Source organism: Pagrus pagrus (assembly GCF_965226575.1).
Source record: "Pagrus pagrus genome assembly, chromosome: 9".
NCBI lineage: Eukaryota > Metazoa > Chordata > Actinopteri > Spariformes > Sparidae > Pagrus > Pagrus pagrus.
Window position 1 is genome coordinate 304,231 of NC_140193.1, and position 27,067 is coordinate 331,297.

At 48.6% G+C, this 27,067-nt stretch overlaps 3 protein-coding genes across 11 annotated transcripts in view; 2 read left to right on the top strand and 1 right to left on the bottom strand.

Annotated features, from left to right (window-relative positions):
- Positions 1-10,655, top strand: part of LOC311263004 (abl interactor 2-like) — a 57,205-nt gene extending 46,550 nt beyond the window's left edge. For 4 of the 9 annotated variants that reach the window (XM_084362802.1, XM_084362809.1, XM_084362803.1 and 1 more), the window contains 7 exons: positions 2,959-3,111; positions 4,661-4,785; positions 4,952-5,272; positions 6,278-6,445; positions 6,735-6,815; positions 6,889-7,071; positions 7,232-10,655. In XM_084362802.1, the coding sequence (XP_084218928.1) occupies positions 2,959-3,111; positions 4,661-4,785; positions 4,952-5,272; positions 6,278-6,445; positions 6,735-6,815; positions 6,889-7,071; positions 7,232-7,407 (1,207 nt within the window). In that variant the 3' untranslated portion in view covers positions 7,408-10,655. The remainder of the gene's footprint in view (positions 1-2,958; positions 3,112-4,660; positions 4,786-4,951; positions 5,273-6,277; positions 6,446-6,734; positions 6,816-6,888; positions 7,072-7,231) is intronic. The other 5 variants (XM_084362805.1, XM_084362804.1, XM_084362807.1 and 2 more) reach the window with 3 other exon arrangements.
- A 1,391-nt stretch (positions 10,656-12,046) lies between these two features.
- cnot11 (CCR4-NOT transcription complex, subunit 11) lies at positions 12,047-26,108 on the top strand. Its single transcript, XM_084362708.1, has 7 exons — positions 12,047-12,941; positions 19,387-19,551; positions 20,760-20,912; positions 21,203-21,405; positions 24,692-24,894; positions 25,264-25,360; positions 25,614-26,108. Exons 1-7 carry the CDS (start codon positions 12,623-12,625, stop codon positions 25,812-25,814), a joined length of 1,341 nt encoding a protein of 446 aa, XP_084218834.1. The 5' UTR covers positions 12,047-12,622; the 3' UTR covers positions 25,815-26,108.
- A 307-nt stretch (positions 26,109-26,415) lies between these two features.
- The window catches only part of lcp1 (lymphocyte cytosolic protein 1 (L-plastin)), a 12,644-nt gene continuing 11,992 nt past the window's right edge, over positions 26,416-27,067 (bottom strand). The window contains 1 exon segment of the mRNA XM_084362948.1: positions 26,416-26,888. Within this exon segment, the coding sequence (XP_084219074.1) occupies positions 26,756-26,888 (133 nt within the window). The 3' untranslated portion in view covers positions 26,416-26,755.

Consider the following 27,067-nt stretch of genomic DNA (forward strand, 5'->3'; position numbering starts at 1 on the left):
AAAATTAGCACGTTAAAAAAATTAACGCACTTTAATCGCACTTATTTTTGCACCGCGGAACGTTTCTCACTGGATGAGTTTCAGGCGTACCGATTACACTGGCGCACAATTATTTAACGAGTTAAAAAGCCGCCGACACTGATCACTGCCCATGGATCTATAAAGTTTTAATGTAGCCTGAACGCAGCTTAAACCGACCCGGTGCCTCAGCACTGCGACCAAGCTTTGATAAACACACCGGATCAGCGCCGGTTTACAGGATCCTCCCGTAGTTTAGCCGGTCGCTACTGTTTAAAAAGCGCTCGTCGCAGTGGAGCTGAGAACAGCGGAGTTTCCTCTGCTGCAGCTGAACAGCTGACATGTGGTCAAGACGTAGGTAGCCTACAGACCTGTCACTGTCTCACGGTGCATAAGACTTCAACCTCAGAGCTCTCTGTCTTCAGACTGTCCTGACCTGTCCCTGAACATCACACAGGGAAAACATAGAGCTGCCTGTGTTTTATTAATGTTTACATCAGGCTGAGTTCAACAAATCAGTTTATGCTACTGTGATTTAAGTAGTTAAATACAGTAATCATCATAGTGTCGTGGCAGGAAAGACCATTTACCAAATAACGTGTTACTGAAACATGTTTCATTGTGCTGTGCTCTAAAAATAAACTAACACACTAGTGCAGAGTCCTGTATAAGGAGTGTTCAGCTTAAATTTTCCCCTTAAATTTAGGTTCTCAGGAAAATCGCGTCTTATCAGGTGATCGTTAATCGATCCATAAGGTCCATCAACTAACGATTAATGAATTAATCGATAATTTGCATCCCTAGTCTGTTGGTCTTGGTTAAGTACCACCTTGAAAAAAAAACAAAACAATGTTTTGTTGCTTAAGCTTCTGTATTCAGTCATTATTCAATGGTATACTGAAACCCATATGAAAACAATTGCTTCTCACTGTTCTCAGGTCAAATATTTATATGCGATTAAAAATGCGATTAATTTCGATGAATTAATTACAAAGCCTCTAATTAATTAGATTAATTTTTTTAATCGAGTCCCGGCCCTAATATATATATATATTTGTTTTAATGCTAGCACAGGCTAGCTGGTTAGTGTGCTAACTTCAGTAGATATGTCTTTAACAATGTACATAGACGTCATAATGTCAGAACTGTTATTTCTCAGCTTCCTGTTCTGACATATTGACTCCACCTGTTGGAGAATAAATCATTATTACAGGACAATACTCAGCAGGGAAAACACTCAAATACACAAAACAACTGTTATTGTGAAAAATGTTGACGGTGCCGAGGCAGCTGGTGCAGCACTACCTGTTGGTGTTCTTCCTGTTTACTGTTTATATCCTGCTGATTGGCCGGCTGTCTCCACACACTCAGTTTTAATTTACAAGACTGTGAGCGTGAAGGACGAGCTGCAGGACGAGCTGCAGGACGAGCTGCAGGACGAACTGCAGGACGAGCTGCAGGACGAGCTGCAGGACCACCTGACCTGAGGATCATAGACAGGAAACATGCCAACTAACACGTCAATAAGAATATGACTCAGATAGAGGAGGTGGTGGAGGAGGAGGAGGAGGAGCAGGAGGTGGAGGAGGAGGTGGAGGATTAGGAGGAGGAGGAGCAGGAGGAGGAGGAGGAGGTGGAGGAGGAGGAGGTGGAGGAGGAGCAGGAGGAGGAGCAAGAGCAGGAGGAGGAGGAGGTGGAGGAGGAGAAGGTGGAGGATTAGGAGGAGGAGCAGGAGGAGGAGGAGGAGGAGGAGTGTTGAGAGGAACAGAAGCAGCTCAGCAGCCATCTGTCCTCCATCAACACACACTAATGTTCACACTGAGACAAAGAACACACACACAGCAGTGGGTCGGCATCGTGCTGCGACACACACGCCAAGTCCTTCTGCCATCACACACACACACACACACACACACAAACAGATTTCACATTCGGTTCTTGTTTTTGTGTTTGAATAATTGTTTACTTAGTTACATATAACAGAAGTGATGCTCCTGGTGTGTGTGTGTGTGTGTGTGTGTGTGTGTGTGTGTGTGTGTGTGTGTGTGTGTGTGTGTGTGTGGTACCATGCTGGTGTCATCAGTCATTATTTGTGTTGTTGATGTTGAATCCTCACCAGACTCCAGTCAGTTTTTGTTTTTATTCTCTCATGACGCTCGCTCACTCCTTCTTCTTCTACAGTTTTGTTCCAGCTTCGTGATGCTGGAGGACTTTAATTCTCTAAAAATACATGCTGACCTTTAAACATGACTGTAATTTATCAGTCATTACATTTTAATCATGAAGCTTTATTTATGTTCTGTGCTGCTTTAAAATCATGACTATTTAATTATAATAATGTCTATGGCTCCACAAAGCAGCAGTTAATGTGAGAAGACACTGGGCTGGTGACTACAACAGTTAGTGAGAGTTACAGCGCCCTCCTGTGGCTCCTCACCCACATTCACTGAACATGTTGATGAAGGTTCATCAATCAGGTCATGGTGATTAAATACAGCACTTTGAATGTTTCTTGAAATATTAGTGTGGTTAATATCCTGTTAGGGATGAACAATTATTTTTTTTAATTTAAATGCCATCAGTGTATGAATGTGTGTGTGAATGGGTGAATGTGTTGTAAAGCGCTTTGAACTGTCAGTAGACTGGAAAAGCGCTATAGAAATGCAAGACCATTTACCATTTACCATAATTTAAAGTGATATGAGATGGAGTGAACTGATAACAGATCAGAACTACAGGTCGGGTCGAGGCTTCATCAGAGCAGAACCCAGCTGTGAGACAAACCTGCTCCAACACTTTAGTTCAACATGTTCTGTCTCTCAGGTATTTAATGTTGTGTACAGAAAGTGCTCCCCCTACAGGACGATGGTCATCAGAGATAACATCCCTCCTCCTCCCCCACATTAACCCTGTCTCCCCCCTCACCTCGTGCCTGTACAGGAAGAACTCCCCCTACAGGACACTGGAGCCGGTGCGCCCCCCCGTGGTGCCCAACGATTACGTGTCCAGCCCCACCAGAAACAATATGGCCACGGGACAGCTTCCCAGTCCGGCCCGCACCGCTACCCTGAACCATCGCCCCCGAACATACAGGTAGCCGGGTCGGCCGGCGTGTAAACATGGCTGCCACACTGAGAGCTTCACCCTCTGCTCTCACATATTATATATATGTTACGTCTATGTCCCTCTGTAGAGTTTACAGAGAGGCAGATATTCAACACATCCATACGTGTGGTTGGACTGCAGGTTTCTAAATGATTCTTTAACATGACGTTGGTGATGAAGTGTCATGGCTGCTGATCAGATGAACGTGCTCTGATCCAGACTGACGGATGTGTTGAAGATAAAGTTTGAACTAACTACAGAACAGACTCGTCCTGTCCAGCTTCACTTCATGCTTTCATTCTTTGTGTTTCTGATCTGATCACATTTAACAAACTGACTGAACATGAGCAAAGAGTCGCTTTACAAATGTTTCATGTGTTCAGTTTTACTGCTGTAGTCTTTGAGATGAGTCCAGGTCAATGAAAAGTTCAACAATTTGTGAAATACTCTTATCTGAGTGTTAGTTACCTCTCTCATGTCTGTGCATTTAGATATGAAGTGGGAGATGGTTAGCCTAGCTTAGCATAAAGACTGGAAGCAGAGGGAAACTGCTAGCCTGATTCTCTAAACATGTCCGTAGATGTGACTGAGTTTGGAGGAAGAACATTGAACCAGATGTTGCAGAACAATAATTAGTTAAATAGTCTTTAAATCTTTGCTCTGAGTCGTCACTTGTCTTCATCACGTCCTTCATCCTGAGTGTTTCCTCTGTGCTGTCATCCAGCACCGATCAACTAAACTACCAAACGTTCTTCTGATCAGATTCAATACTTGAAGCTCTAATGGAGCAGACGTTAGTTTGTCTGAGCTACTTTCTGTCCAGAAGCAGTTGTCATGTTCTCTGAACCTTCAGACAGTCTGTATTTGTATTAATGTCCAGATGTTTTATTGTCTCATCACAGCTGGTTGAACACAGAGGATCCACACAGCATCCACTAACTGACTCTCTTCATCACTGACTCCTCCTCAGTCTGCAGCTGCTGCTCTTCTCACTGTTTGGTGCTCTGGATGGAAAAGATGGCAAATATTTAAAATAGTTGAAAGTCAAACATGTTAATCAACAAGTGACACAGAGTTCATCTTCAGTCAGTCTGATAACAAACTCAGTGAGTCTGAGATCTGAACAGTTCATAAATTTACACTATGAATGAACAATAATACATCATCTCGGCCGTCCAATCACAGCTCTGCCACGGGACCGCTGTAGAATCTTTCTCATCCAATCACCACCTATGTCTGCGCCTGCACCTGTCAGCCAATCAGATCCCGTGTCTGCAGCTTGTCATTGTTTCATTGCTTCTGTGCTGACATCACTAACCGACTTGCTCTGCTTTTACTCTGAAGGGCCTCTACAGGAAGCTGACTTCCTGTCTGTCTGTCTGTCCTGCTCGTTGGTCTTCATGTCGTTTAAAAAAAAACATAAAGGGGAAAATGTATTCTGTAAAAAAGTTTGGAGAAACTTTAATTCATAACTTCTCTGTGTGTGTGTGTGTGTGTGTGTGTGTGTGTGTGTGTGTGTGCGTGTGTGTGTGTGCAGTGGCAGTAGTGGGGGCAGTCACCCCAGCAGCAGTAGTCGGAGCAGCAGCAGGGAGAACAGCGGCAGCGGCAGTGTGGGCGTTCCCATCGCCGTGCCAACACCCTCACCACCCTCCACCTTCCCAGGTACCCCCTCTCCCCACACACACACACACACACACACACACACACACAGTCTCAGTAGTGACCTCTTCACTGAGATATTTATGAAGCTGTGATTTCCTCACTCCTCCTGAACCTTCCTTCTTTCCTTCCTTCCTTCTTCCTTCTTTCCTTCCTTGTTTCCTTGAAGTCTCTCCGACAGCTGGCTCCTCCTCCACTGCTCCTAACTCCTCCCCCTCGCCCTCCCCCACTCCCTCCTCCTTCTCCTCCTCCTCCTCCACCACCACCTTAACACAACCAAACGCACCCTTTCAGCCTCACTCCCCCTCCAAACCTGCTGACTCGTCTCTGCAATCAAACGCACCCACCAGCACGCCCACGCCCTCTAACCCCGCCCCCGGCTCTGCTGACATCCAATCAGGTGTTTTGCCTGGTGAAGCGTCTCCTCTCCTTCCTCCTGCACCTCCTCCTCCATTCACCTCCTCCTCCTCTTCCTCGTCACCTGCTGAAGGTGAGTTCCTCCAACAGCCCCGCCTTTACCACCTCTACCGCCTCCATCTCTGTCCTCCATCACCTCCACCACCTCCATGTCTGTCCTCCATCACCTCCACCACCTCCATGTCTCTCCTCCATGTCTGTCCTCCATCACCTCCACCACCTCCATGTCTCTCCTCCATCTCTGTCCTCCATCACCTCCACCACCTCCATGTCTCTCCTCCATGTCTGTCCTCCATCACCTCCACCACCTCCATGTCTCTCCTCCATGTCTGTCCTCCATCACCTCCACCACCTCCACCACCTCCATGTCTGTCCTCCATCACCTCCACCACCTCCACCACCTCCATGTCTCTCCTCCATGTCTGTCCTCCATCACCTCCACCACCTCCACCACCTCCATGTCTGTCCTCCATCACCTCCACCACCTCCATGTCTCTCCTCCATCTCTGTCCTCCATCACCTCCACCACCTCCATGTCTCTCCTCCATGTCTGTCCTCCATCACCTCCATGTCTCTCCTCCATCTCTGTCCTCCATCACCTCCACCACCTCCATGTCTCTCCTCCATGTCTCTCCTCCATCTCTGTCCTCCATCACCTCCATGTCTCTCCTCCATCTCTGTCCTCCATCACCTCCACCACCTCCATGTCTCTCCTCCATGTCTCTCCTCCATCTCTGTCCTCCATCACCTCCACCACCTCCATGTCTGTCCTCCATGTCTGTCCTCAATCTCTCTCCTCCATGTTTGTCCTCCATCTCTGTCCTCCATCACCTCCACCACCTCCATGTCTGTCCTCCATGTCTGTCCTCCATGTCTGTCCTCCACCCTCACAGAGACTGGATGGTGCAGCTTAAGTGTTTCAGTGTCTCTGTCAGATAAACTCTGAGAACATTCAGTCTGTTTCTTTAAAGTCTTTGCAGCCTCATCATTAAATCTGTCCGGTCGGAGTGAACCGGTGTCAGGTCCTGAACTGGTCCACTGAAATGATGTCCGACCCGGTTTCTCTGTGCCGTCTCAGGTCCCATCGTCCCCCAGTTCTACAGTATGAACCGTCCTCAGCCTCGACAGCAGACTCCTCAGGTGGGGGGATCCCTGCCCTACCGCCGCCCCCCCTCTGTGACCGGTCAGCCAATCATCACACAGAACAACCAGGTCAACGGAGGTCCCTACTACAACCAGAGCCCAGGTAGGAAACAGCACCACCTGCTGGACGGTGGCGGTCCACATGAGAGCACAGCTCATCTCTGCTGACGGTTTGTTTTTAAAAGTTAACAAGTTTCTTTAAAATAATGAAGCTTTAATGTTTAATAAACTGGATTTATAGTCAATATACTGAACGATCAGCTGATTGAGTCAAGTCATCTTCTACTTTTCATCAGATTAAAATCTCATCAGTGTCATTAAAACTTTGACCTATGGATTAACTGTGGTGTGTGTGTGTGTGTGTGTGTGTGTGTGTGTGTGTGTGTTGTCAGCCTCCCCCCCTCCCCCCTCCCTCCTCCAGTTCAGTCCTCAGCTTCCTCTCATGGGCTTCGTCGCTCGTGTTCAGGAGTCCAGTGAGTCCACAGACACTTTTTAATCATGTTTGTGTGTGAGAGTGTTTCTAATTGGATAATCTACTCCCCCCAGTCTCAGATGCCCCTCCTCCTCCTCAACCGCCCGCCGAGAGCCAATCAGGGCCCGAGGAGCCCGTGTCGTCTCCTCAGCCGGTGGAGGACGGACATGAGGAGGAGGACTCAGCGGTGGTGGAGTACAACGACCCGTACGCTGAAGAAGACCCCCCGTGGGCCCCCAGGAACTACCTGGAGAAAGGTGAGCTACGGAGACACAGCAGGGTCAGAAAGGTCGCTGAGGTGACGGAAAATCATGTGACTGACCAACAACAAGCCGCCTGATGAAGCTGAAGGTTATCTGATGTGCTCTGATCTACTCAGATTACTGTTGATATTACTGTGTGTCTGTCGCCCCCCAGTGGTGGCCATCTACGACTACACTGCAGACAAAGAGGACGAGCTGTCGTTCCAGGAGGGAGCCATCATCTACGTGATCAAGAAGAACGAGGACGGCTGGTACGAAGGAGTGATGAACGCCACCACCGGACTCTTCCCCGGGAACTACGTCGAGTCCATCATGCACTACGCCGACTGAGACCGGGACAGAGTCTGGACCAGGAGGGACTGGGTCCATGTCTGTTTAAGATTCACACTAACCAATCACAGGCCAGATGAGAGCCTGAGAGCAGAAGTCACTAATGTTTTATTGTTTAGTTTGTTGGACAGATCTGTGAGTGCGTGTGAGCATCACATCTTGTTTATTTTACCCATAATGCCTTGCATTTAGGCTCAGTAAATGTGTATTTGTTGGACTGAGAGGAGGTTCAGACGTCCTAGTGTGTGATCACAGTGTGAGTTTCCTCCAGGACGTCACAGGACACTTTTCTATATTCAGTTTATCCTCAGCGTCAGCACTTTTCATCCTCACATCAGGTTTCTGTGAAGAAAACTAATCACTTGTACACTAAAGTGTCCTCTCTGGGCTTCTGTAGTTTTGCCCTCTCATGGATGATTTTCCCATCATTTGCTCTTTGAGATCCACTCGGTGTCATCATGTGAGTCCACAGGAAAGAGTCATGAAAAACACACTAAAATCTGAGAGTTTCCTGTCACTCCTTCACAACAAAAGCCTCCTAACATGATGCATCTTTGTTCAGCACCGACGGCTCTGCCATCGTCAGACCGTCACATCTGGATCAGTAGATCAACAGATGTGACCCGTCTGTCACCCACACTTTCTTCTTTATAAAGATGAATTAATCTGTGTGAAGTCACTGACCAGTCAGAGTCAGGCTGAGTGTGTGTGTGTGTGTGTGATGATGATGATGTGATGATGATGTGATGAAGGTGACATCAGCTGACTCCATCCTGAACAGTCAATGAATCTGAGATTAAATCATCTTCAGTAAAACGACTGACAGAACCAGAACCTAAGCTCGTGGATACGTCCACACTCTGAACCCTCCTGAGGAGAATCTGATTTCACTTTATTGATTACTGATGACTGAACCTTCTCTCAGTGATCTGTGTGTGTGTGTGTGTGTGTGTGTGTGTGTGTGTGTTAGTGTCGTCAGTGCAGCCGTCTGTTAGCTGCAGCTCGTCAGATGTTTTAACTTGTGACCAAACGACCACTACACCCTGAAGGTACCACTTCAGATGTTTAGTTTTCTTTACCCGACCTTCCTCCTCCTCCTATGACCTTTGACCTTTGCCTTAAACACCCTCGACCTCCCTACTTGCTCTGGAGCCTTATCTTCATCTCCTCTGTGTATGAAGTGACAAAGAGATTCAAAGAAGGAATAAAGACACTGAAGGCTTCACTCATCAGACTGACCATCAGTCTGCAGTCACTGAGACTCAGCGGAGGTGAAGGACAGTGAAGTGACGTCGTCCTGTTGTTGTGCCATAAATCTTCATCATCAGTTTCCTCTGAGGTGAACTGTGTAACGTGAGCCTGTTGTGAGATAGTTTAGTGGAGCTGAAGAGTTTCACCACGAGGACTGAAGATGACTTCAACACTGCTGACGTCACAGCTGTGATGCTTCAGTGTGTTGACTCTCGTTATGTGTCATCGTGAGGCCTCCTGCTGAGGGCGCAGTGTCAGACTGAAGCTGGAACCTACATTACAAAATGTTTGTAATTCTGCTCAGACCGGGCTCAGTTGGACTCTGGTTAGGGTCAGTTCTGTTCAGCTGTCAGCACTGGTTACTCTGTGGATCGCTGTGTTTATCTGACACACAGCAGCTTCTTCACTGATCCACTGATCCAACACGGACTGCCAGCTAATGAACACAGACCGTTCAGACTTCATCGTGTTCTGATGAGAAACACTGAATATGAACAGAACTGTTCTGTTGATAAGAAAACTCCACAGGGCAGCTTTAGAGACCAAACCTGCTGAACGGAAGACGTTCACATCAGTCCCATCACTGCTAATATGCTAACAAGCTAACCTAACATAGTGAACATGTTCATTTATCCTGCGTTCAGTCTGATGTAGACGAGTTGGATCAGAACAGGATGAGGTGACGTGTTCAGCTGACACATTTAAGGTGAACTGAGACGTATTGAAGGCGTCCTGTCTGATCTCTGTTCAGTCCTCGTGGTGTCTCTGTCTCAGTCTGTCCTGTAGTCGTGTAGTGAAGTGGACCGAAACCAATCCAGACCCAGCCGAGCCACCGGCTGGGGTCTTTGGACTTGTTGCCAGTGTTAAAGTTTACAGTGCGTCTGCCTGCATGCCTGATATATAACTGACAGTTTATTCAGTGTTCATATTCTTTACTTTATATTTTTATGATACTTTCACCAACTTGCTTTTCTTTCCTTCTGTCTGTCAGCTGGAGGTCTTTCTGTTGTAATAGCCCTTTAAAAGACTCCAGACTGACGCTCAGACAGGTGGATGATATCCGTGCCATATATCCAGGTGTTGTGCTGTGGATGCAGGTGTGTGTGTGTGTGCGTGTGTGTGTGTGAGTGAAGCAGTATGAACCAAACTTCCCCTCGTGAACTCGTGTTGTGACTTTGGACCTGAGAAGTGTTTCCTCGTCGTGCAGTGAAATTTAAACCCAAAAACCAGAGTGTGACAAAAGTTTGACTCGTGAGCGTCACCAGATGATTTTGTCCCAAACAACCAGCGACGACTGATGTTTTCATCATCTGATGCTGGAGGCAGCCCGCTTCATAACGATCCTCTCCCTGAAGAGAAATGACTCATTAACATTGTGGAGATCTCATCCACACTTTTCTGACTGTGAAACAGGAAGATCCCCATTCTGAATCCCACCTCCAGCACTCTGATTGGCTCAGTCGTTGATCTGAATCAGTGGACATTTGATGAAGTATTGATGAGGTGTGGATCATCAGTGTGACTCTGAGGTTTCAGGTCCGAGTCTGTAGACGTGTTGACACACTCTGGTCTTTGTCTGCCTGCAGTTTCCCTTTAAACAGTGAGATGATCTGTGAGAAGTGACAGTCGGCTTCTCTCAGGCTGATTTTACCAGGAACCTGCTTCATCTTTCTCCCTGCAGACGTTTAATATCAGAGTCTGAATCTCTGGCCAAGAGATCTCATATGAAACCTCCTGTTTCTCTTCAGCAGTACGAGGAGTTCAGGTTGTAACTAATCAGAAAATGTGATCTTTTAGTTCTTCGAGTTTTTATTTCCACCTTTATTGTGACTGAAGCATCAACATGTGAAGGTCAGACCTCCTGTCAGCTGATCACTGCAGGTCGTTCCTGGTAGAACGTGACGTCTGGAGAAACTCTGCCTCCAAAGTGGAACAAATTCAAAGCACATCGCTCTTTTGTAAGAAAGAAACAAGTGAAAGTAAATGTTTTAACAGTGTGTCTGTGTTATTGTATCTTATTTCAACTGACAGCACTCAAAGCCTCATCATGGGAGTGTCAACAAATCTGATCAGTCGTTTAAAGTGAGATTGTGACGATATCAGAAGTTTACACTCTGATACCAAACTATCTAAAAGATGATCCATGACACCACGACAACAATACTGTCCCAAACACACAACACAGGCTTTTATGTAATAATGTTAAATCTGCAGCCGCGGGTTGAAAGTTGAAAATGTGTTTGCAGATCTTTGTTGGGTTTGTTTTGTTGTTTTAGCTCTGGTACTTTCAACATTAACAAAAACAGATCAATCGCTCCAAACATGTGATATCGAAAAAGTCCTGAGTATCAACACTTATTCTACAGGATTATTATTTAAATGATGAGTAACTTTGTCGTCCCACAGAGGGGTTAGACTCAAAAAGTCCTGGAAGGACGTCGGACCGGCACCTGCAGAGTGAGTGATGTCTGCAGTCTGCTCCGGTCCTTGATGGTCAGATGGACCCAGTGAGGGTGGTGTCAGAGACAAACTTCTTATCTTACAAGCTTATTTACAGAAATGTGAATACATGTGAGAAATGAGGCATTCGCATCACCATCTTATAAACCTTCAGCTGACAGAACAGGAAGTGTTTTAATACAAGTTATTTATCAGATCATCAGCTGGAAGAACTGCGTCACCACTCTGACACTGTTAACCTTCATTAAGCCACGTCAAACATGAGTAAAATAAATAAGGAGTACGAGTGTTTCTTGCAAGTAGTAAATAAAAAATCTGCCAATATAAGAGGTCTGAAAACAAGTCCAGTTCATCTCATTGAAATATTATTTTCTGGGTGTCTTATATGAAGTTTAATGAGATATTTCTGACCAGAAATCAGACAAATACCTTGTATGATTTTGCAGTATATCCTGTATATCTCAAGATTAATTATTTATAAGACTAAAATGTGTTTAAATGCTTTAAAATACCATAAAAAATTAATAAATAAAAAATGGCATACATTCATTCAATAATTACTAGCAAAATAGGCCAAATTTCCTTTGGGATTAATAATTATTATCCATATCTATTTATAAAGTTTATCGTCCATTCAAACTCAAAACCTTTATTTTCACTCATTAATTAAATCAAATCATTATTTTACACAAACAGTATTATAATTATTATTATTATTAATGTTATTATAATTATTATTATTATTAATGTTATTATTATTATTATTATTATTGTTGTTGTTGTTGTTGTTGTCCTGCAGAAATCTGACCACAGACAGGGGGAACCATTTTCTACAGGGTACAAGTTTCGCTACAACACCTCATGTAAACTGTCCTCACAGCTGCACCATGGGAAGGAACTCGCAAAGCCTTATGGGTAAAAACACCCGTTAGATTATCGCTATTTTCAGTCAGTTTCACGTTGAAAGTGAACTTCAGCTGAAATAAAACGGTTGTTATAGTAACCGGTGACAGTCACGTGAGTGTGAGAGTCCGACACGAGTCAAATTTAGGAGGGAAATGAATCATGACAGAGGGAAACTACCCGACCCACAATGCACCGCGGCTACAGAGTCAAATCAGAGTTTAAACGGCTTCAGCTGTACGTTACTGGAGCCGTGCTAACAGTCGTGCTAACAGTCGTGCTATCTGTTCACCGGGCCAGAACATTCCGCTCGGTTCGTGTTAGCTGCGCTGATAAGTGTGTTATGTAGAAAGCGAAGCGGTCAGCGAGCTTTGGACTCTTCAGAACCATGACTTCACCGGTCTGTGTTAGTTAGCGCGGCTAGGCTAACAGCTAAGCTAACTCGTTGCTAACAGGACTCGTGTGATGACGGTCGGACAGTTTTCTGTCCTGCAGAGATGAACTAAGTCCTCGTGTCAGGACACAGACTGTCTCTCTGCTTTATCCACATTCACACACGGTTTAATATCAGTACCGAGCCGAACTCGCCGCCGGGAGGACGATGACTCTGGCCCCGAAGGAGCTGTCCAACCTGCTGAGCATCATCTCAGAGGAGGCTTGCACCAACACCTTCGAGAGCCTCTCCACCCACTTCCACCACTACTTCGGTAAGGCGGAGCACTTCAGGGTGGGCTCGGTGCTGGTGATGCTCCTCCAGCAGCCGGACCTGCTGCCCAGCTCCCCGCAGCGGCTCACCGCCCTCTATCTGCTGTGGGAGATGTACCGAACCGAGCCGCTGGCCGCGAACCCGTTCGCTGCGGTGTTCGCTCACCTGCTGAACCCCGCACCTGCCGGGGAGGAGCCCGAGAAGGTGCTGTCAGGTAGGTCCGTGTGTCTGTGTGAGATGCAGAACTTTAGTGGGTGGTCCTGTGGGTCCAGACATGATGTCGTTTTCAGTGCGAGTCCGCTCCCGGACCACAGAGGTCCGTGTTAAAGTCCAGTCATCAGTCCTGCACTGAACCACCAGGTCCAGTCTGATGTGTGTGATGAAGAGGAGCTGTGTGTGTGTGTGTGTGTGTGTGTGTGTGTGATGAAGAGGAGCTGTGTGTGTGTGTGTGTGTGTGTGTGAGATGAAGAGGAGCTGTGTGTGTGTGTGACGAAGAGGAGCTGTGTGTGTGTGTGTGATGAAGAGGAGCTGTGTGTGTGTGTGTGTTTGTGTGTGAGATGAAGAGGAGCTGTGTGTGTGTGTGTGTGTGTGTGTGTGTGACGAAGAGGAGCTGTGTGTGTGTGATGAAGAGGAGCTGTGTGTGTGTGTGTGTGTGTGTGTGAGACGAAGAGGAGCTGTGTGTGTGTGTGACGAAGAGGAGCTGTGTGTGTGTGTGTGATGAAGAGGAGCTGTGTGTGTGTGTGTGTTTGTGTGTGAGATGAAGAGGAGCTGTGTGTGTGTGTGTGTGTGTGTGTGTGTGACGAAGAGGAGCTGTGTGTGTGTGATGAAGAGGAGCTGTGTGTGTGTGTGTGTGTGTGTGTGTGTGTGAGATGAAGAGGAGCTGTGTGTGTGTGTGAGATGAAGAGGAGCTGTGTGTGTGTGTGTGTGTGTGTGTGAGATGAAGAGGAGCTGTGTGTGTGTGTGTGTGTGTGTGACGAAGAGGAGCTGTGTGTGTGACGAAGAGGAGCTGTGTGTGTGATGAAGAGGAGCTGTGTGTGTGTGTGTGTGTGTGTGTGTGTGTGTGTGTGTGTGTGTGTGTGTGTGATGAAGAGGAGCTGTGTGTGTGTGTGAGATGAAGAGGAGCTGTGTGTGTGTGTGTGTGTGTGTGTGTGATGAAGAGGAGCTGTGTGTGTGTGTGTGATGAAGAGGAGCTGTGTGTGTGTGTGTGTGTGTCAGTGTGTGTGTGTGTGTGTGATGAAGAGGAGCTGTGTGTGTGTGAGAGATGAAGAGGAGCTGTGTGTGTGTGTGTGTGTGTGTGTGTGAGATGAAGAGGAGCTGTGTGTGTGTGTGTGATGAAGAGGAGCTGTGTGTGTGTGTGTGTGTGTGTGTGTGTGATGAAGAGGAGCTGTGTGTGTGTGTGTGTGTGTGATGAAGAGGAGCTGTGTGTGTGTGTGTGTGTGTGTGTGTGTGTGTGTGATGAAGAGGAGCTGTGTGTGTGTGATGAAGAGGAGCTGTGTGTGTGTGTGTGTGTGTGTGTGTGTGTGTGTGATGAAGAGGAGCTGTGTGTGTGTGTGTGTGTGTGTGTGAGATGAAGAGGAGCTGTGTGTGTGTGTGTGTGACGAAGAGGAGCTGTGTGTGTGTGTGACGAAGAGGAGCTGTGTGTGTGTGTGTGATGAAGAGGAGCTGTGTGTGTGTGTGTGTTTGTGTGTGAGATGAAGAGGAGCTGTGTGTGTGTGTGTGTGTGTGTGTGTGTGACGAAGAGGAGCTGTGTGTGTGTGATGAAGAGGAGCTGTGTGTGTGTGTGTGTGTGTGTGTGTGAGATGAAGAGGAGCTGTGTGTGTGTGTGAGATGAAGAGGAGCTGTGTGTGTGTGTGTGTGTGTGTGTGAGATGAAGAGGAGCTGTGTGTGTGTGTGTGTGTGTGTGACGAAGAGGAGCTGTGTGTGTGACGAAGAGGAGCTGTGTGTGTGATGAAGAGGAGCTGTGTGTGTGTGTGTGTGTGTGTGTGTGTGTGTGTGTGTGTGATGAAGAGGAGCTGTGTGTGTGTGTGAGATGAAGAGGAGCTGTGTGTGTGTGTGTGTGTGTGTGTGTGATGAAGAGGAGCTGTGTGTGTGTGTGTGATGAAGAGGAGCTGTGTGTGTGTGTGTGTGTCAGTGTGTGTGTGTGTGTGTGATGAAGAGGAGCTGTGTGTGTGTGAGAGATGAAGAGGAGCTGTGTGTGTGTGTGTGTGTGTGTGTGTGTGAGATGAAGAGGAGCTGTGTGTGTGTGTGTGATGAAGAGGAGCTGTGTGTGTGTGTGTGTGTGTGTGTGTGTGTGTGTGATGAAGAGGAGCTGTGTGTGTGTGTGTGTGTGTGTGTGATGAAGAGGAGCTGTGTGTGTGTGTGTGTGTGTGTGTGTGTGTGTGTGATGAAGAGGAGCTGTGTGTGTGTGATGAAGAGGAGCTGTGTGTGTGTGTGTGTGTGTGTGTGTGTGTGTGTGTGTGTGTGTGTGTGTGTGTGTGTGATGAAGAGGAGCTGTGTGTGTGTGTGTGTGTGATGAAGAGGAGCTGTGTGTGTGTGTGTGTGATGAAGAGGAGCTGTGTGTGTGTGATGAAGAGGAGCTGTGTGTGTGTGTGTGTGTGTGTGTGTGTGTGTGTGTGTGTGTGAGATGAAGAGGAGCTGTGTGTGTGTGTGATGAAGAGGAGCTGTGTGTGTGTGTGTGTGTGTGTGTGTGTGATGAAGAGGAGCTGTGTGTGTGTGTGTGTGTGTGTGTGATGAAGAGGAGCTGTGTGTGTGTGTGATGAAGAGGAGCTGTATGTGTGTGTGTGTGTGTGTGTGTGATGAAGAGGAGCTGTGTGTGTGTGTGTGTGTGTGTGTGTGTGTGTGATGAAGAGGAGCTGTGTGTGTGTGTGATGAAGAGGAGCTGTGTGTGTGTGTGTGTGTGATGAAGAGGAGCTGTGTGTGTGTGTGATGAAGAGGAGCTGTGTGTGTGTGTGATGAAGAGGAGCTGTGTGTGTGTGTGTGTGTGTGTGTGTGTGTGTGATGAAGAGGAGCTGTGTGTGTGTGTGTGTGATGAAGAGGAGCTGTGTGTGTGAGATGAAGAGGAGCTGTGTGTGTGTGTGTGTGTGTGTGTGTGTGTGTGAGATGAAGAGGAGCTGTGTGTGTGTGTGTGTGTGTGTGAGATGAAGAGGAGCTGTGTGTGTGTGTGTGTGTGTGTGTGAGATGAAGAGGAGCTGTGTGTGTGTGATGAAGAGGAGCTGTGTGTGTGTGTGTGTGTGTGTGTGTGTGTGTGTGTGTGTGTGATGAAGAGGAGCTGTGTGTGTGTGTGATGAAGAGGAGCTGTGTGTGTGTGTGATGAAGAGGAGCTGTGTGTGTGTGTGATGAAGAGGAGCTGTGTGTGTGTGATGAAGAGGAGCTGTGTGTGTGTGTGTGTGTGTGTGAGATGAAGAGGAGCTGTGTGTGTGTGATGAAGAGGAGCTGTGTGTGTGTGATGAAGAGGAGCTGTGTGTGTGTGTGTGTGTGTGTGTGTGTGTGTGAGATGAAGAGGAGCTGTGTGTGTGAGATGAAGAGGAGCTGTGTGTGTGAGATGAAGAGGAGCTGTGTGTGTGTGTGTGTGTGTGTGAGATGAAGAGGAGCTGTGTGTGTGTGTGAGATGAAGAGGAGCTGTGTGTGTGTGTGAGATGAAGAGGAGCTGTGTGTGATGAAGAGGAGCTGTGTGATGAAGAGGAGCTGTGTGTGATGAAGAGGAGCTGTGTGTGTGTGTGTGATGAAGAGGAGCTGTGTGTGTGTGTGTGATGAAGAGGAGCTGTGTGTGATGAAGAGGAGCTGTGTGATGAAGAGGAGCTGTGTGATGAAGAGGAGCTGTGTGTGTGTGTGATGAAGAGGAGCTGTGTGTGTGTGTGTGTGATGAAGAGGAGCTGTGTGTGATGAAGAGGAGCTGTGTGTGTGTGTGTGTGATGAAGAGGAGCTGTGTGTGATGAAGAGGAGCTGTGTGTGTGAGATGAAGAGGAGCTGTGTGTGATGAAGAGGAGCTGTGTGATGAAGAGGAGCTGTGTGTGTGTGTGATGAAGAGGAGCTGTGTGTGTGTGTGTGTGATGAAGAGGAGCTGTGTGTGATGAAGAGGAGCTGTGTGTGTGAGATGAAGAGGAGCTGTGTGTGATGAAGAGGAGCTGTGTGTGTGTGTGATGAAGAGGAGCTGTGTGTGTGTGTGTGTGATGAAGAGGAGCTGTGTGTGATGAAGAGGAGCTGTGTGATGAAGAGGAGCTGTGTGTGATACAGAACCAGTCCTGGTACCTGATGGTCCGTTACCTGTGATGCAATAACACTGTTCAATGTTGCGATGACGATATAACCTGCGATAAATAAACAGATATCGGAGTTTGCATGTTATTAACTAAACAGTTATTAACTAAACAGTTAATAACTAAACAGTTAATAACTAAACAGTTATTAACTAAACAGTTAATAACTAAACAGTTATTAACTAAACAGTTATTAACTAAACAGTTATTAACTAAACAGTTAATAACTAAACAGTTAATAACTAAACAGTTATTAACTAAACAGTTATTAACTAAACAGTTAATAACTAAACAGTTAATAACTAAACAGTTATTAACTAAACAGTTAATAACTAAACAGTTATTAACTAAACAGTTATTAACTAAACAGTTAATAACTAAACAGTTATTAACTAAACAGTTATTAACTAAACAGTTAATAACTAAACAGTTATTAACTAAACAGTTAATAAGTGTTTCGCATTAATATGTAGAACGCTGACATAGACTGAAACATTGAACAGCCACTGAATAAAGAATGAAATAAATGATTGAACATGCTTTTATCCAACAAACTGCACATGAATACCAAACAATTAAGCAGAACATTAATTTAAATGAGACATTATAATTATATGAAATTAAAGTTTAATTTCCCCTGCTCCCTTTAAACTATGTTCTTGTAAACTCAACCAAAACATCTCTTACCATGCAGAGTTGAAATAAATAAAAAAAATCCAGGGGGAAACAACTTACATAATTAAATAAATATAAATTAAACATGGCACTTTATATTAACTGTAATGTCTCTCATCACAGTCATCGAGGCCCTTGACTCTGCCTAACAAGGTGCAGAGATCGATAGTATGAACTGAAATAGAGCAGGGCCGGCCCAATAAGTCAAGAGAAAATACAATCAGGAAAACATGTCGACCCTTTAGGTCAAGTTACAACCTTAGTTATTCCCTTAACACAAGTTCTTGGCCAAGAAAACCAGCATGTTGACTTTGTTAGGTTTCAGACATGTACCACATGATGTGCTGAATTGCTCACACAGTACTTGTCTTTGTAACACGTTGTAACAGTCAGAGTTATTTAATGTAGCGCCACTAGGTGGCGCCTCCTTTTGTTTAATGGGTAATGTAACCTGTACGATGAAGAAGAGCAGGTGTACTTCCGCTCCTCATGAGAAAGGAAACCGCTAACAGAGCGAAGACTTCCCTTTTAATGTGTCTTTATTTTGTAAACTGTCGGCAGAAGAACTCGGTGTGTTCGTTTGCACGGATGCCTGTAACATTAGTGCCGCAGAGACCTGGCATGGCGCGGTCAGTGTGATGAATAAAAGTGCCGTGCGGAAACCCGCAGTGTCGCCTGCCGTCTCTGGAGTAACCGGAGCTACCCGGCGTTGCCGCACTAAAGTGGACCACCACCTTCCCCTTCCCCACGTTACAACGTCGTCTCTCCTGAATCCAAAATAACTCCATATAGCAGAAGTGCTGTTCTTCCTCGACCATGTTCATCGCTTTTCTCTCCTCCCTCAGCCATCATAACCCGGCAATCACCACCAAACTGATGCCGATTAATTTCGTCAGGGTAGCTAACGGCTAGCTGGGGCTTCATCTGATTGGCCCTTGTATCCAGGGCTCCGTCTGATAGGCTAAATGTTAGCATGCTCACGGTGCATGCATGCCGCATGTAAACAAAATGATTTTTCTTATTCATGGCGTGTCAGGCAGTCTTTTGATGTGTTTATTGCACATGTTCATATCGCGATGACGATGAAAATTCGATTTATCGTGCAGGACTAGTTCTTACAGTAACCTTCTTTTCTGTAATAACAAAATATTGACATCATCAGCTGTTAATACAAGTGTGTAACATGAGCTGTGGCTGCAGCAGGAGTTCTGGGCTCAGACCCGGTCCAGGTGAGCAGGTGTCTGATGTTTGAGCGGTACTTCCTTGGGTCAGACGGGTCGTGTTTCTGACTCACTGACTTGTTGCAGGGGGACGTCTCTCTCGTCTTTCCTCAATGATTGAGATTGTTTCTGCTCCTGAAGTTGAACCGTTTGATTTAGTCAGAACCAGGTGGTCATGGTCCAGTTGGTACCAGTCCATCATCACTTCATCAGGATTTTCATAGTTTAGTCAAAATGAAAACAGTGATGATGGTTCACAGGAACAATGGGCCCAAACAACGATTGTTCATGATTTATTTTAATGATCCATGAATCAGTCTGAGCCGTTGATGAAGACGACGGGTCGCTCTGCTGTCGGCTTGTTGAATGTGAATAAGTTCTGGTTCCTGTCCTCTGGGACAGAAAACTGAAGCTCTCAAACAGCTGATCAGTTCATAAATGAATCAGCAGATTAATTGATGACTAATCATTAGTATCAGACTAACCTTTTGTCATGTGACCTCTGCAGGCTTCCTGCCTCCCATCACTCAGCCTGAGAAGTTCTTCCTGTCCCAGCTGATGTTGGCTCCGCCCAGAGACCTGTTCAAGAAGACGCCCCGACAGGTGTCCTGCATGGACGTCGGCAACATGCCTCAGTCCATCGACATCAGTGGACTGCAGCTCGCGTTGGCAGGTCAGTGGATCCAACACAGAACACCTGATTCTTCACTGGCAGGAAGAACCAGGTGTTTATTTTCATAGAGATTAACATGAAGAGTGAAACACCATCAGCTCCGTCTGCTGTTAGCTGTCTGCTCCGTCAGCTCCGTCTGCTGTCTGCTCTGTCTGCTCTGTCTGCTCCGTCAGCTCTGTCTGCTGTCTACTCCGTCAGCTCCGTCTGCTGTCTACTCCGTCAGCTCTGTCTGCTGTCTGCTCTGTCTGCTCCGTCAGCTCCGTCTGCTCCGTCTGCTGTCAGCTCCGTCTGCTGTCTGCTCTGTCTGCTCTGTCTGCTCCGTCAGCACATCTGCTGTCTGCTCCGTCAGCTCCGTCTGCTGTCTGCTCTGTCTGCTCTGTCTGCTCCGTCAGCACATCTGCTGTCTGCTCCGTCAGCTCTGTCTGCTGTCTGCTCTGTCTGCTCTGTCTGCTCCGTCAGCTCCGTCTGCTCCGTCTGCTGTCAGCTCCGTCTGCTCTGTCTGCTCCGTCTGCTCCGTCAGCACATCTGCTGTCAGCTCCGTCTGCTCCGTCAGCTCTGTCTGCTCCGTCTGCTCTGTCTGCTCCGTCTGCTCCGTCAGCTCTGTCTGCTCCGTCTGCTCCGTCTGCTCTGTCTGCTCCGTCTGCTGTCTGCTCCGTCTGCTCTGTCTGCTCCGTCTGCTCCGTCAGCTCTGTCTGCTCCGTCTGCTCCGTCTGCTCCGACAGCTCTGTCTGCTCTGTCTGCTCTGTCTGCTGTTAGCTCCGTCAGCTCTGTCTGCTCCGTCTGCTCTGTTAGCTCCGTCAGCTCCGTCAGCTCCGTCTGCTCCGTCAGCTCCGTCTGCTCCGTCTGCTGTCTGCTCCGTCTGCTCCGTCAGCTCCGTCTGCTCCGTCAGCTCTGTTAGCTCCGTCTGCTCTGTTAGCTCCGTCAGCTCCGTCAGCTCCGTCTGCTCCGTCAGCTCCGTCTGCTCCGTCTGCTGTCTGCTGTCTGCTCCGTCTGCTGTCTGCTCCGTCTGCTCCGTCAGCTCCGTCTGCTCCGTCTGCTCTGTTAGCTCCGTCTGCTCCGTCTGCTCCGTCTGCTGTCAGCTCCGTCAGCTCCGTCAGCTCCGTCTGCTCCATCTGCTCCGTCTGCTCCGTCTGCTCCATCTGCTCCGTCTGCTGTCAGCTCCGTCTGCTCCGTCAGCCATGTTTAATCACTGTGTGTTTGTGTTGCAGAGCGTCAGTCGGAGCTGCCCACTCAGAGTAAGGCCAGCTTCCCCAGCATCCTCAACGACCCGGATCCAGACTCATCCAACTCAGGATTCGACAGCTCAGTGGCCAATCAGATCATAGAGTCTCTGGTGACAGGGCCCCGCCCCCCTCTTGAGAGTGAGTGAAGGATTCTGTAGAATCAGAACAAAGTTCAGTTGTTTGGTCCATGTGACCAGAAGAGATCTTCACCTTTCTGTCTGTGTCCAATGATTATAATTATTGCTGTTCACATCCTGACACCTGATGCTCACCTGTAACTATGAGGAAAACCTGTTGCTATGGTAACCACAAAAGGTTGAAGCAGCTGCCACCTGTGACCCAAACACACCAGAACAGAACAGATCAGGCTGCTGGCTGATGCTAACTTGTGTTTCCTGTCTCCTCTTCCTCCTCGTCCTCCTCCTCAGGTCACTTCCGGCCTGAGTTCATCCGGCCTCCTCCTCCTCTCCATGTGTGTGAGGACGAGCTAGCCTGGCTGAACCCGACCGAGCCGGATCACAGCATCCAGTGGGATCGCTCCATGTGTGTGAAGAACAGCACCGGGGTGGAGATCAAACGTATCATGTCCAAGGCCTTCAAGAGCCCACTGTCAGCCCAGCAGCAGTCACAGGTGAGACGGGTCAGAACCACTGACCCTCCTCTTCCTCACTGACCCCCCTCTCTTCGTCACTGACCCTCCTCCTCTTCATCACTGACCCTCCTCCTCTTGGTCACTAACCCCTTCTCCTCTTTGTCACTGATCCCCCTCCTCTTCGTCACTGACCCTCCTCCTCTTCATCACTGACCCTCCTCCTCTTGGTCACTAACCCCTTCTCCTCTTTGTCACTGATCCCCCTCCTCTTCGTCACTGACCCTCCTCCTCTTTGTCACTGACCCTCCTCCTCTTCGTCACTGACCCTCCTCCTCTTGGTCACTGACCCTCCTCCTCTTTGTCACTGACCCTCCTCCTCTTCGTCACTGACCCTCCTCCTCTTGGTCACTGACCCTCCTCCTCTTGGTCACTGACCCTCCTCCTCTTTGTCACTGACCCTCCTCCTCTTCGTCACTGACCCTCCTCCTCTTGGTCACTGACCCTCCTCCTCTTGGTCACTGACCCTCCTCCTCTTCGTCACTGACCCCCCTCCTCTTCGTCACTGACCCTCCTCCTCTTCGTCACTAACCCCTTCTCCTCTTCGTCACTGACCCTCCTCCTCTTCGTCACTAACCCCTTCTCCTCTTGGTCACTGACCCTTCTCCTCTTGGTCACTGACCCTCCTCCTCTTCATCACTGACCCTCCTCCTCTTGGTCACTGACCCTCCTCCTCTTCGTCACTGACCCCCCTCTCTTCGTCACTGACCCTCCTCCTCTTCCTCACTGTCCCTCCTCCTCTTCGTCACTGTCCCTCCTCCTCTTCGTCACTGACCCCCCTCCTCTTCGTCACTGACCCTCCTCCTCTTCCTCACTGACCCTCCTCCTCTTCGTCACTGACCCCTCCTCCTCTTCATCACTGACCCCTCCTCCTCTTCGTCACTGACCCCCCTCCTCTTTGTCACTGACCCCCCTCCTCTTCGTCACTGACCCTCCTCCTCTTCGTCACTAACCCCTTCTCCTCTTCGTCACTGACCCTCCTCCTCTTCGTCACTAACCCCTCCTCCTCTTTGTCACTGACCCTCCTCCTCTTCGTCACTGACCCCCCTCTCTTCGTCACTGACCCTCCTCCTCTTCCTCACTGACCCTCCTCCTCTTCGTCACTGTCCCTCCTCCTCTTCGTCACTGACCCCCCTCCTCTTCGTCACTGACCCTCCTCCTCTTCCTCACTGACCCTCCTCCTCTTCCTCACTGACCCTCCTCCTCTTCGTCACTGACCCCTCCTCCTCTTCATCACTGACCCCTCCTCCTCTTCGTCACTGACCCCCCTCCTCTTTGTCACTGACCCCCCTCCTCTTCGTCACTGACCCTCCTCCTCTTCGTCACTAACCCCTTCTCCTCTTCGTCACTGACCCTCCTCCTCTTCGTCACTAACCCCTCCTCCTCTTTGTCACTGACCCTCCTCCTCTTTGTCACTGACCCTCCTCCTCTTCGTCACTGACCCTCCTCCTCTTCGTCACTAACCCCTTCTCCTCTTTGTCACTGACCCTCCTCCTCTTTGTCACTGACCCTCCTCCTCTTCCTCACTGACCCTCCTCCTCTTCCTCACTGACCCCCCTCCTCTTCGTCACTGACCCTCCTCCTCTTCCTCACTGACCCTCCTCCTCTTCGTCACTGACCCCTCCTCCTCTTCATCACTGACCCCTCCTCCTCTTCGTCACTGACCCCCCTCCTCTTTGTCACTGACCCCCCTCCTCTTCGTCACTGACCCTCCTCCTCTTCGTCACTAACCCCTCCTCCTCTTCGTCACTGACCCCCCTCCTCTTCGTCACTGACCCTCCTCCTCTTTGTCACTGACCCTCCTCCTCTTCCTCACTGACCCCCCTCCTCTTCGTCACTGACCCTCCTCCTCTTCCTCACTGACCCCCCTCTCTTCGTCACTGACCCTCCTCCTCTTCGTCACTGACCCCCCTCCTCTTTGTCACTGACCCCCCTCCTCTTCGTCACTAACCCCTCCTCCTCTTCGTCACTAACCCCTCCTCCTCTTCGTCACTGACCCTCCTCCTCTTCGTCACTGACCCCCCTCCTCTTCCTCACTGACCCTCCTCCTCTTGGTCACTGACCCCCCTCCTCTTCGTCACTGACCCCTCCTCCTCTTCATCACTGTCCCTCCTCCTCTTCGTCACTGACCCCCCTCCTCTTCCTCACTGACCCTCCTCCTCTTCCTCACTGACCCTCCTCCTCTTCGTCACTGACCCCTCCTCCTCTTCATCACTGACCCCTCCTCCTCTTCGTCACTGACCCCCCTCCTCTTTGTCACTGACCCCCCTCCTCTTCGTCACTGACCCTCCTCCTCTTCGTCACTAACCCCTTCTCCTCTTCGTCACTGACCCTCCTCCTCTTCGTCACTAACCCCTCCTCCTCTTTGTCACTGACCCTCCTCCTCTTTGTCACTGACCCTCCTCCTCTTCGTCACTGACCCTCCTCCTCTTCGTCACTAACCCCTTCTCCTCTTTGTCACTGACCCTCCTCCTCTTTGTCACTGACCCTCCTCCTCTTCCTCACTGACCCCCCTCCTCTTCGTCACTGACCCTCCTCCTCTTCCTCACTGACCCTCCTCCTCTTCGTCACTAACCCCTTCTCCTCTTGGTCACTGACCCTCCTCCTCTTCATCACTGACCCTCCTCCTCTTCGTCACTGACCCTCCTCCTCTTCGTCACTGACCCCCCTCTCTTCGTCACTGACCCTCCTCCTCTTCCTCACTGTCCCTCCTCCTCTTCGTCACTGACCCTCCTCCTCTTCGTCACTAACCCCCCTCCTCTTCGTCACTGACCCTCCTCCTCTTCGTCACTAACCCCTTCTCCTCTTCGTCACTGACCCTCCTCCTCTTCGTCACTGACCCTCCTCCTCTTTGTCACTGACCCTCCTCCTCTTTGTCACTGACCCTCCTCCTCTTCGTCACTGACCCTCCTCCTCTTCGTCACTAACCCCTCCTCCTCTTTGTCACTGACCCTCCTCCTCTTCGTCACTGACCCTCCTCCTCTTCGTCACTGACCCCCCTCCTCTTGGTCACTGACCCCCCTCCTCTTCGTCACTGACCCTCCTCCTCTTCCTCACTGACCCTCCTCCTCTTCGTCACTGACCCTCCTCCTCTTGGTCACTGACCCCCCTCCTCTTCGTCACTGACCCTCCTCCTCTTCCTCACTGACCCTCCTCCTCTTCGTCACTGACCCTCCTCCTCTTCCTCACTGACCCCTTCTCCTCTTTGTCACTGACCCTCCTCCTCTTCGTCACTGACCCTCCTCCTCTTCCTCACTGACCCTCCTAGCTGCTGGCGGAGCTGGAGAAGGACCTGAAGCTGGTGTATCACATCGGTCTGTCCCCGGCGAAGCTCCCTGACCTGGTGGAGAACAATCCTCTGGTGGCCATCGAGATGCTGCTGAAGCTGATGCAGAGCAGTCAGATCACTGAGTACTTCTCTGTTCTCGTCAACATGGACATGTCTCTGCACTCCATGGAGGTGGTCAACAGGTGAGAACACCTGGACACTACACAGCTCTGTTCTTTATGTCCAGACCACGCGTGATGTAGGCCCATCAGTCTGAACCAGAACAAAGACACAGACACACTGTTTTTAATCCTGACTGTTTGAGTCCAGACATTAGCGTCAGTGAGGTGGACAGAGTGGACCTGTTGTTGTTGTCGTTGTCGTCGTTGTTGTTGGAACAGGTGAAGGTGTGTTCAGAGATCAGTCTCAGATCTCGTGAATGAAGGTTGATGGTTGTTTTGGTTTAGAGTCCTGCTCACACATCACTGCTGCACAGGGCAGATCATACATGTTATCACCACTAGTGGGCAGCACAGAGCATCAGACTGACTTCTTCTGTGGTGTTTCCTCAGGCTCACCACAGCTGTGGATCTTCCTCCAGAGTTCATCCACCTCTACATCTCCAACTGCATCTCCACCTGTGAGCAGATCAAAGACAAGTACATGCAGGTACTGAACACCTGACTAACAGCTGCTGAAGTCGGAGCGACTCGTCCGTCTGTACTTTTTGACAGAACATGTTCTTGTGTCCTGATGACGGATGTATGATGTTCCTGCTGAGTCATTAAATCATCACTGTATTTATTAATATGCAGTAACATTTTGCATAATAATAATTAAACTGTAACAACCTCAATGATTAAACAGATTATGATGCAGTTTGGTTCCAGTCCGTCTTTAACGTCTCGATGTCGTCCTACAGAACCGTCTGGTGCGTCTGGTGTGCGTCTTCCTCCAGTCGCTGATCAGAAACAAGATCATCAATGTTCAGGACCTTTTCATCGAGGTTCAGGCCTTCTGCATCGAGTTCAGCCGCATCAGAGAGGCTGCCGGACTCTTCCGCCTCCTCAAGACCCTGGACACCGGAGAAAACCCCACCGAGGCCAAACCGGCCAAGTCCTGATCCTCACAGAGACCCTGAGGTAGTCTACAGTACGACACGTCTGAACATGTCAGAGGGACGCTGGTCTGTTCACTAGAGACTGTCTTCATGTCCTTGTACATGACAGGAGCACAAACTGGTGACGATGCTGTAAATATGGTGACGTTTTCTTTCCTCACTGCTCTCCGTCTGAACTCTGTCAGCGTCCCCCTCTCTCTGTTCCACAAGTTAAACTGGACGAACAGTTCAGATGTTTTGTTTTTTGTCTTTTCCTTTGGAAATGAGTCTTTTCTCTAATTAAACAAGTTAAACTGAGTCTTTCAGGTGGTTTTTGTGCTGTCATGTTCTGTGTGGTCCACTTCCTGTTAGAGCTTCAGGATCAGCTCAGCGTGTTCAACCCTCCTCATGTTAGAAACAGTCCTGGTAAGTTACTGAAAACTCTCTGACAGACGCTCATTCACTTTCTGGAGTTAATGTTCAGATTGATACAGTTAGCTTAGCATCAAGACTGCAACAACTAGCCTGGCTCTGTGACAAAATCCACCTAGCAGCTTCTCTAAAACTCAGTTTAAGTCTTGTTCATGGTGTGTTAAATTATATTGATACAATCAAACGACACAACTTTAATACAAAAATGTGTTTATTGGTTTGGTACATCTGGCGTAAAGTTTGTGATTTGAACATGTTTTAATCAACTGAGCAGGTGAAACTCAGACGCTTCACATTACAGCCATGTAGAGAAAATCAATCCCTCCTGATCAACCCTTGTTAAATGAACCAGACGTAGAAATCATCAAAGTGAAGTCCTGTCTGAGTTTAAAGCCTGAATGTTTCTGTAACAGTCTGCAGTAAATGAACCTTCAGCATCATGTGTTAGCAGACATGAGCCTGTGTTAACATGGCGCTCAGCCTGTGGCGGCTCCTGTGGTCTGGTTCTTCAGCTTCTGGAGGTCGTCCTGTCCTCAGATTCTCTTCATGCCGCGAGCCATCAGGCAGGCGAACACCGTCATCACCATCTTAGGTTTGACCTCCACCAGGTCCTCAGGGAGCGCGTACACCCGGGCGCCAATCTTTCTTGCCATGGAGATGGCGTACCTGGAAACACATGGCGACAGGTGAGGAGACGGTGTACAGGGAGGTAGGTGTGGGGGGGGAGGAGGGAGTAGATGTAGAGTGAGGGGGGTGTGGAGAGGGAGTAGAGTGAGGGGGGTGTGGAGGGGGAGGAGGTGTGTCGGGGAGTAGATGTAGAGGGAGGGGGGTGTGTGGGGGGTGTG